The sequence below is a fragment of the Protobothrops mucrosquamatus genome, unplaced genomic scaffold, assembly GCF_001527695.2.
Source record: "Protobothrops mucrosquamatus isolate PMUCROS unplaced genomic scaffold, P.Mucros_1.0 scaffold703, whole genome shotgun sequence".
Lineage (NCBI taxonomy): Eukaryota > Metazoa > Chordata > Lepidosauria > Squamata > Viperidae > Protobothrops > Protobothrops mucrosquamatus.
The window spans coordinates 105,663-115,060 of NW_015386985.1; the positions used below are offsets into that span (position 1 = coordinate 105,663).

The following is a 9,398-nucleotide window of genomic DNA, read 5'->3' on the forward strand; positions in this document are numbered from 1 at the left end:
TATGGGTCTAGATAATCTGTTTCATCCAGGTGACGAGGGAACTGCTGAGCAACCACACTCTCAACAACCTTCGCCGCAAAGCGAAGGTTGGAGACCGGGCGATAGTTGGCCAACTCGTCTGGGTCCAGGGAAGGCTTCTTGAGGAGGGGCCTCACCACGGCCTCTTTTAGGGCCGTCGGGAAGATACCCTCCTGCAAGGTCACATGATCCAAATTCAGATGTTTGGCAACCGATTCATATTTACGACGGTTGATGTATGCCGGGGTCATGTGAACCCCTATTGTGACCTTTTGACAAGCAAAGTCGATGGGGAAGCCAGATCCATTTAACAACCGTGCTACTAAACCCCTGCAGGGATTCACGTAACAACTGTGGTAAGGTGGTAGTAAAAATGGAGCCAAACTGACTCAACCGTCTCACTTAGCTACAGAAATGTTGAGCTCACTTGTCGTCATAAGTCGAGGACTATCTCTATGAAGTTTTCCAACTGCATCGAGTTTAAGTCTTTAAAATGAAAGCTAAAATAACAAGTCAAGGCTGCAAAACTCCAGACTTGGTATTTCCCACACTTGGCAACTCTGTGTGTGTGGACTTCAACTCCCAGAATTCTTAGAGAGATCTAATTTAAGAGCTGCATCTCCCTGAATATCACATATTGACTGGGTATAGATTTATTTTGGATTATAAAACCTACATCAGATCAATGTATATTCACGATTTGAGGCGTTCAAAGTACTCCAGTACAACACTCGGGAAGTTTGTGGCCTTCTCAGATGCTCTTAGGCTCATTTCCATCAATACCTATCAGCCTGGCCAAAGACTGATGATGGATCTTGGAGTTTCTCTGAAAACTTCTCCTCTTCTTCTGCTCGCCCCTTACCTGAGTTTGCTCTGGAGCAGATGATCCAGAATGTGGCCGGGAGACCATCTCAGTGGCTGCAAAAGCAGAAAGGGAGAGTTGAAAAAACTAAGAATGGTGATCTATGCCCAAGTCTTTAAAAAAAAAAAATGACTCCACTTCCATTTCTTTCCTTCTCTAGATTCCCAACAGCCCCAGGAGTTCAATCAGCTCCTGCAGAGGAATTGGACTAACGGCAATTCCCATGACAGAGAATCAGCATCTCCAGAAGAAAGAAGAGTGGAGAAATTGGTCCTTCAGAACTGAAGATATAAACCAGAGATGGGGAACGATGGCCCTTTTATGATTTGTGGACTTCAAGTCCCAGAATTCCTGAACCAGCATGGGGAATGATGGCCCAATAATAATAATAATAATAATAATAATAATAATAATAATAATAATAATAATAATAATAATAATAATAATAATAATAATAATAATAATAATAATAATAATAAAAAGTTGGAAGGGACCTTGGAGGTCATCTAATCCAACCCCCTGCTCAGGCAGGAAACCCTATACCATTTCGGACAGATGGCTGTCCAGTCTCTTCTTAAAAACTTCCAGTGTTGGAGCATTCACCACTTCTGGAGGCAGGTTGTTCCACTGGTTAATTGTTCTTACTATCAGGAAGTTTCTCCTTAGTTCTAGGTTGCTTCTCTCCTTGATTAGTTTCCATCCATTGCTTCTTGTCCTGCCTTCAGGCACTTTAGAAAATAGCTTCACTCCCTCTTCTTTGTGGCAGCCCCTGAGATATTGGAACCCACAAGTCATAAAAGGTCCTTTGTTCCCCCACCCCTGATATACAGGATGGCAAAGCTGAAGCAGGGAATGTCATAGTGACTCCCATAATGCCTTGAGTCCATCCCACAATAATTAAACCTCTTACCGAGCAAGTCCTTGTTCTCTTCCTTGACCTCCTGGTCCGAATGTCCTGTTTCAACCTCCAATGGAGGCCCAACAGCAGCGTTCATTTTTCCTCCTCCAGGTGACTTTGGTGGCACCTGGAATAACAGAGAGCCTTCCTTAGCATCAAAAGAAGGGGACCACATAAACATGCCGTTTCCTTCACGCCCCCAAATTTACTTACAAATGTAAGTAAACCCCACAGATGCCTATCATTGGGTTGCCCAGAGCTTTGGGGTGCAGAGAAAGCCCAAAATACAGGTAGTCGTTGACTTACAACAGAGCATTTAGTGACCGTTCAAAGTTACAATGGCACTGAAGAAAAGTGGCTTATGACCCATTTTCATACTTATGACCGTTGCAGCATTTCCCCCATGGTGACGTGATCGAAATTCAGACACTTGGCAACTGACTCATATTTATGACGGTTGCAGCGTCCCCGGGGTCATGTGATCCCCTTTTGCAGCCTTCTGACAAGCAAAGTCAACGGGGAAGCCGGATTCACTGAACACCCGTGTTACTAATTGAACGATTGCAAGGATTCACTTAACAACTCTGGCAAGGTAGGTCGTAAAATGAGGCAAAACTCACCCAGCAAATGTTTCACTTAGCAACATAAATTTTGGGCTCGGCGGTGGTCGTGACTTGAGGACTGCCTGTAGGCCTTTTCTCCAAGATCTTAAAAGGGCAATGTTTCCCTCCCAAGATTTTGACAACGCAGAGAAAAGCTACTACAGCTGCTTCCAGCGGTGGAGGGGCTGCGTTGGCACCCCAACTCCCCTTGAGGCACACTCTGGAGGCAGGAGACAGAGTGTGGAACATCTGCAGTGAGCCAGCTTCATGTCAATGTGTACTGTACTTAAAATGGCTTCCATTTCACCAAAATGGAGAGGCTGAAATATCGGCCAGATTACAGAATAACAGAATTGGAAGGGACCTTGGAGGTCTTCTAGTCCAACCCCCTGGTCAAGCAGGAGACACTATCCCAGGGGTAGGCCACCTTGGCTCTTTTATGACTCGTGGACTTCAACTCCCAGAATTCCTGAGCCAGCCATGCTGAGGGGAAAGGGAGAGGTTTCCAAGCTGAGCCACGCTGGCCCAGGAATTCTGGGAGTTGAAGTCCACGAGTCAGAAAAGAGCCAAGGTTGCCTACCCCCTGCCCTATACCATTTCAGACAAATGGCTGTCCCATTTTACGACCTTTCTCGCCACAGTTGTTAAGTGAATCATCGTGGTTGTTATGTTAGTAACACGGTTATTAAGGGAATCTGGCTTCCCCATGGTCAGGGGTAGGCAATCTCGGCTCTTTTATGACTCGTGGACTTCAACTCCCAGAATTCCTGAGCCAGCCATGCTGAGGGGAAAGGGAGAGGTTTCCAAGCTGAGCCATGCTGGCTCAGGAATTCTGGGAGTTGAAGTCCACGAGTCATAAAAGAGCCGAAGTGGCCTACCCCCTGCCCTATACCATTTCAGACAAATGGTTGTCCCATTTTACGACCTTTCTCGCCACAGTTGTTAAGTGAATCATCGCAGTTGTTACATTAGTAACACGGTTGTTAAGGGAATCTGGCTTCCCCATGGTCAGGGGTAGGCCACCTCGGCTCTTTGATGACTTGTGGACTTCAACTCCCAGAATTCCTGAGCCAGCCTGGCTCAGCTTGGAAACCTCTCCCTTTCCCCTCAGCATGGCTGGCTCAGGAATTCTGGGAATTGAAGTCCACGAGTCATAAAAAGAGCCAAGGTGGCCTACTCCTGCCCGTGGGCTTGGTTGGTCAGAAGATCACAAAAAAATGATCACATGACCTTAGGACACAGCCACCGTCATAAATATGAACCAATTGCCAAGCATCTGAATTTTGATCACGTGACCAACGGGGATGTTGCAACGGTCGTAAGTGTGAAAAGGGATCATCAATCACTTTTTTTGCAGTGCCGTTTGAACAGTCACTAAGTGAACTGTGGTAAGTCAGAGACTATCTACATTTTCCTGGTCATCCAAAGGCTGGAGGCTGGAGGTCAACCTGAACCCTCCTGTGGGTCCCTCCATGTAGTCACTGCCTCACTTTTTCTTCCCAGAAGCCTCTGGGCTCTTCCTGACTCCGCAGGAAGTCCTCGGCCAGGGCCACCGCTTGGACACAGCTTTCTGGTCCACCCTCCTTGACCCAGCTCTGCATCTCCTTGGGCAGGATGGCCAAAAACTGCTCCAGGATCACCATCTCTAGCAGCTGCTCCTTTGTACACTGCTTTGGCTTCAGCCACTGACTGCAGAGATCCCGGAGTCGGCCGCAAACCTTGCGAGGCCCTTCCAGTTCCCGGTAGCACAGATGCCTGAACCGCTTCCGCTGGATCTCAGAGCTTACGTCCTCTTGGTCCGGAAGATCTTCCTTGGCCTTCTCGTCCCCTTCTCCATCTTCACCTTCCAGACTCTGGTAGATCCCTTCGGTTTCTTCCCCGAGGCCCACACCCGAGGGGGCTTCCAGGCACTGCTTAGTTCCAGATTTGTCCTCCAAAGAGGTTGGTGCCAGCCGGCCGATTTCTCCTCTGCTTTGAAATTGTGAAGACGGTTCTCCTGAAGATCTGGGCTGCCAGGTTCTCCACCGCTCCTGCCCCTGGGCCCCCCACGGCTGGTCCAACCCTTCCTTGGGCTCTTGTTTAACCTGCAACAGTGTCACCCGTGCAGGGAACGCTTTGGGGGTTCTAGACTGTGCAAAAAGATTGCCTTTGGTTTTCCTTTGACGTTCCTCTTCCCCGTTGGGGGCTTCCATCATCTCCGTTTCAAGGCCTGCAGGTAAGTCGCGGGAGAAGGGGAAGCGCCACGGCTGGAGATCCACGGCTCCCATCACACGTCCTCCACTAGACATGGCTTCACTTCAGATTTGCTCGGGCATCTGAACCAGGTAGCCACTGGCTTCAATCGTTCTAGAAAAGCTATGGGGGAGGACGGTTCACACAGAAGCTCTTCTGCATTGGCAAGGCAGATGAGTGCCTGCAAGAGAGAAGACACGAGGTGGATGGATTAAACGCACCAGAAGTGTCCACGCACCCAGCAACCCTTTTGGATGTACTATTAGACCAGGTCAGGGGTAGGCAACCTTGGCTCTTTTATGACTTGTGGACTTCAACTCCCAGAATTCCTGAGCCAGCCATGCTGAGGGGAAAGGGAGAGGTTTCCAAGCTGAGCCATGCCGGCTCAGGAATTCTGGGAGTTGAAGTCCACGAGTCATAATAAGAGCCAAGGTGGCCTACCCCTGGTCCATAGTATCTTCAGCAGCCACGGATGGATTAACTGATTGATTTAATTCAGGGGTCTTCAAACTTGGCCCTTTTAGAACTTGTGGACTTCAACTCCCAGAATTCCTGAGCCAGCCATGCTGAGGGGAAAGGGAGAGGTTTCCAAGCTGAGCCATGCTGGCTCAGGAATTCTGGGAGTTGAAGTTCACGAGTCATGAAAGAGCCAAGGTGGCCTACCCCTGGACCAAGTCAAAGGCCTGTTCTAGCTCAGCATAAGCAGCCAAAAAAGGCAAAGCAAAGAAACTTTCACAAGAGACAGCAAGTAGTATGCCTTTTTGTGATTTTATAGAAAGATTATATTTTTAAAAGATGCAACTTGCCAGAGGACCCCACAAAACAATCTCAGGTAATAGATGCAAGGAGAATTTTTCAATTCTGCAAACAACCAGAACCTGTTTATTATGAGCTACAGGTAGACTTTGACCCACAATAGTTTGTTGAAGTTACAACGGCACTGAAAAAAGTGGCTTAGGACCATTCTTCACACTTATGTCCATTGCAGCATCCCCCCCCATGGTCACGTGATCAGGCAACTGATTCGTATTTATGACGGTCGCAGCGTCCCAGGGTCACCTGATCCCCTTTTGCGACTTCCTGACAAGCAAAGTCCATGGGGAAGCCAGATTCACTTAGCAACTATGCTACTGATTTAACAACTGCAGTGATTCACTTAACAACGGTGGCAAGAAAGGTCATACAATAGGGCAAAACATGCTACACAGCTGTTTCACTTAGCAACAGAAATTTGGGGCTCAATTGTGGTCGTAGGTGGAGGACTACCTGTATTGTTACATAGAATTTCCTCCATTTTTTTCCTCAAAAAAAAAAGGATATACATGAACAGGACATTAAAGAGGCAACAGTCTCTTACTGTTGTTGTTCCCACAGAAATCAGGTTCAGAGTAGGCATTATGCCTGAAAAGACTAATAAGCAGAAATTATATTTAATTTTACACATCACTACAGCAGCGAGAATAATTTTTGCACAATACTGGAAGAATGAAGGACTGCCATCGGAGGAAGAAATAATCAGGAAAATATTGGAATGTGCAGAGATGGACAGATTAATTATGAGGTTGAAAGATAAAGAAGATACAGACTACTATCAAATTTGGAATTTATTTTATTCTTGGTTAAAAAAAAGAATGAAGGATTAGGAATTGAACATGTATTAGCTTAGCAACTCCAGACAACTTGTTGATTGGAAAAATTAACATATGTTGATGAATTTTTTTTAATAAAAATAAATAAATAAATAAATAAATAAATCAGGTTCAGAGATAGACTGTCTCTGGAGGATCCACTAAATGTACAACCTCAACCTACGACCACAATTGAGCCCAAAATTTACGTTGCTAAGTGAAATAATCAAGGAGAGAAGCAACCTAGAACTAAGGAGAAACTTCCTGACAGTGAGAACAATTAACCAGTGGAACAACCTGCCTCCAGAAGCGGTGAATGCTCCAACACTGGAAGTTTTTAAAGAAGAGACTGGACAGCCATTTGTCTGAAATGGTATAGGGTTTCCTGCCTGAGCAGGGGGTTGGACTAGATGACCTCCAAGGTCCCTTCCAACTTTTATTATTATTATTATTATTATTATTATTATTATTATTATTATTATTATTATTATTATTATTATTATTATTATTATTATTATTATTATTATTATTATTATGCAGGCAGATTAACTCCATGGAAAGGTTTCATGCAGATTACTTTAATTCACCAGGCATTCTCAAAACATTAACTTACAGTTACTGTAGGGATTCTTCTGAAACACATATCATAATCTGGAGCCAACAGGCAGATAAAAGGAAATAGTTTCTTCCACGTTAAAAGAGCAAAAGGTCCTCGTGGCTGGAATACACAAAGACCCTGCTGGACTGCACGTAGGCAGAAATCCCGGTAGCCAATCAGAAGTCCCTCCCGGTGGCCAATCCAAACCCAGATACGACCAGGTAACTTAAAACTACATTACCCAAAAGGCTATCCCTTAAGGGGACGGTTCTTAATTCCTAAGATAGCTACTTACTCTGACCAGCACACTCCCCGCCTGGAATTATGAAATTTCCACTATTAACTATTAACTAAAATAAGCAAAAGCACAGCATCCAACAAGGCGACTGTGAGGTAAACACAAAATATGCATTGCTACATGATAGCCGTGTTCCAATATCTCAGGGGCTGCCACAAAGAAGAGGGAGTCAAGCTATTTTCCAAGGTGCCTGAAGGCAGGACAAGAAGCAACGGATGGAAACTGATCAAGGAGAGAAGCAACCTAGAACTAAGGAGAAACTTCCTGACAGTTAGAACAATTAATCAGTGGAACAACCTGCCTCCAGAAGCGGTGAACGCACCAACACTGGAAGTTTTTAAGAAGAAACTGGACAGCCATTTGTCCGAAATGGTATAGGGTTTCCTGCCTGAGCAGGGGGTTGGACTAGATGACCTCCAAGGTCCCTCCCAACTTTATCATCATCATCATTATTATTATGGATCATCGCACAGTCAGCCAGATGTTCAGACTGGATTTGGCATTTTGTCTACCTAACGAGTCCTTAACCAGGACCTGGGATAGGCAGATGTGGATGTTTGATGGTATTATTATTATTATTATTATTATTATTATTATTATTATTATTATTATTATTATTATTATTATTATTATCATGGTTCAGACTTCAAGTTCGGCCTTCCTTAACCTTTACTTCTTTATTACACATTTATTAAATTTACACGCTCTCCAAAGTGACTGTTTTGAAAACTCTTCTGGGCCCCGCTGGTTTGGTGGTGGGGGTGGGGGGGGCTCCAGCCTGATCCCCCTGCAGGGAGATGACAGCTTACAGAGGCCTGGCCCAGAGACACTAAACCAGGGGCTGCTCCCCACTCCAGCCCCCCCTTGCTTGCTAGCTCCCCACTTTTGGCCTGCCCCAGTTGGCCTTACCAGCCGAGAAGACGCCAATCAGGAAGGTTGCCCCCCCCCCCCGCACAAAGCTCTGCAAGAAAGAGATGGGGGGGGTCTCAGCGCCCCCTTTGGCAGACGATGGAGCAAAAGGCCTGAGCTGCGGCCTCCGCCCTGATCCCTTTGATCTCCTCCCCCCCTCCCCCACCATCCAGCCCTTCAGTGTCCATTCCTTGGCTTTCCCCCATTGCTGGGCCAGGCCCATCTGTGCCCCTTTCCTGCCAGACTCACCCAGCAGCCGCCTGGTGAGCTGGGCAGCTGCAGTTCCTGGGGGTCCGTCTGGCCCAAGGACGGCTGGGAAAGGCAGAGGGGCTTCTTCCCCTCCCTCCTGCCTCTAGAAAGGGAGGGAGGGAGGGAATGGAGGAAAGAGACGAGCACAAGAAGGTCCTTTATCCTTTTCCATCCCTCCTTCTCCCCCTCCGGAGCCTCTGCTGGCCTCCCAGCGCAAGCAAGCAAGACAGGATGGCAGGCTGCCCGGGGACACGGGACAAGCTCTGATGCCCTGCAATAAAATTCGGATTTCAGACACAGCCAAGTCGACCCAAGTCAACTTGGGAGAGGCTTTTCTCGCGGAGATGCTCCAACGGCCGGAAGAGCTGCAATGCAAAAGACAGGATGGCAACAGGACCTTGGAAAAGCGAGGAATCTTAAAAGCGCTGAAACCTGGGGGTGGGGGGAAATGTTTTTAGGAAAGGATCAGATGGCTCAGGATGTTGGCTGGGGAATTCTGGAGATTGAAGTCCGCACCAAGTTGCCAAGGTGGCAGAAATTCTGCCACCTTGAGACATGGAGGGCGTGGGATGTACGTCCTTTAATGTAGAACATTGCTATATTTTTATATTAGTATTTACTTTCAAAGTTGAGTTTCCGAACTTTGGAACGGAATATTTAATTCCCAAGTTTGGAAATTTGGGGTCGGTACTTTTATCTCTGTGCCTAACTTGTGTTAGGAATAAAATTTTAGAATAAAAAGCAAAGTTAAGTGACACGTACTCTGTAAAATTTCTACACGCAGACAGTAAGATTTCTACACAAAATTTCTACACGTAGACTGCAAGATTTCTACACAATTTCTACATGTACACGTACCTTGGAAGAGTTCTGCACGTAGGCTATAGGATTTCCACACTGAGCTGTAGGATTTCATGATAAAGTACATATAAGGGAATAGGTGAAGCAAAATAGTAAGGGGCAGGGATAATGTATTTTGTTTAGGCGGCTCTGATAAGATTGTAACCTCAGAGGAGGGGCCAAGGCGTCGGGGATAGAATGTATATAATGTGTGTCTTTGTTGTGACTAGGTGTGGCTCAAATATTTATTTGGAGTCCACCACG

The 9,398-nt window shown here is 46.3% G+C and overlaps 1 protein-coding gene across 1 annotated transcript in view; it reads right to left on the reverse strand.

The window, feature by feature from the left end:
- The window catches only part of LOC107289451 (zinc finger protein 436-like), a 40,416-nt gene extending 35,769 nt beyond the window's left edge, over positions 1-4,647 (reverse strand). Inside the window, exons 1-3 of the mRNA XM_029284540.1 lie at positions 3,871-4,647; positions 1,791-1,905; positions 881-936 (exon numbers count right to left, since the gene is read on the reverse strand). Of these exons, the coding sequence (XP_029140373.1) occupies positions 881-936; positions 1,791-1,905; positions 3,871-4,647 (948 nt within the window). The remainder of the gene's footprint in view (positions 1-880; positions 937-1,790; positions 1,906-3,870) is intronic.
- Between the last annotated feature and the right edge of the window lie 4,751 nt (positions 4,648-9,398).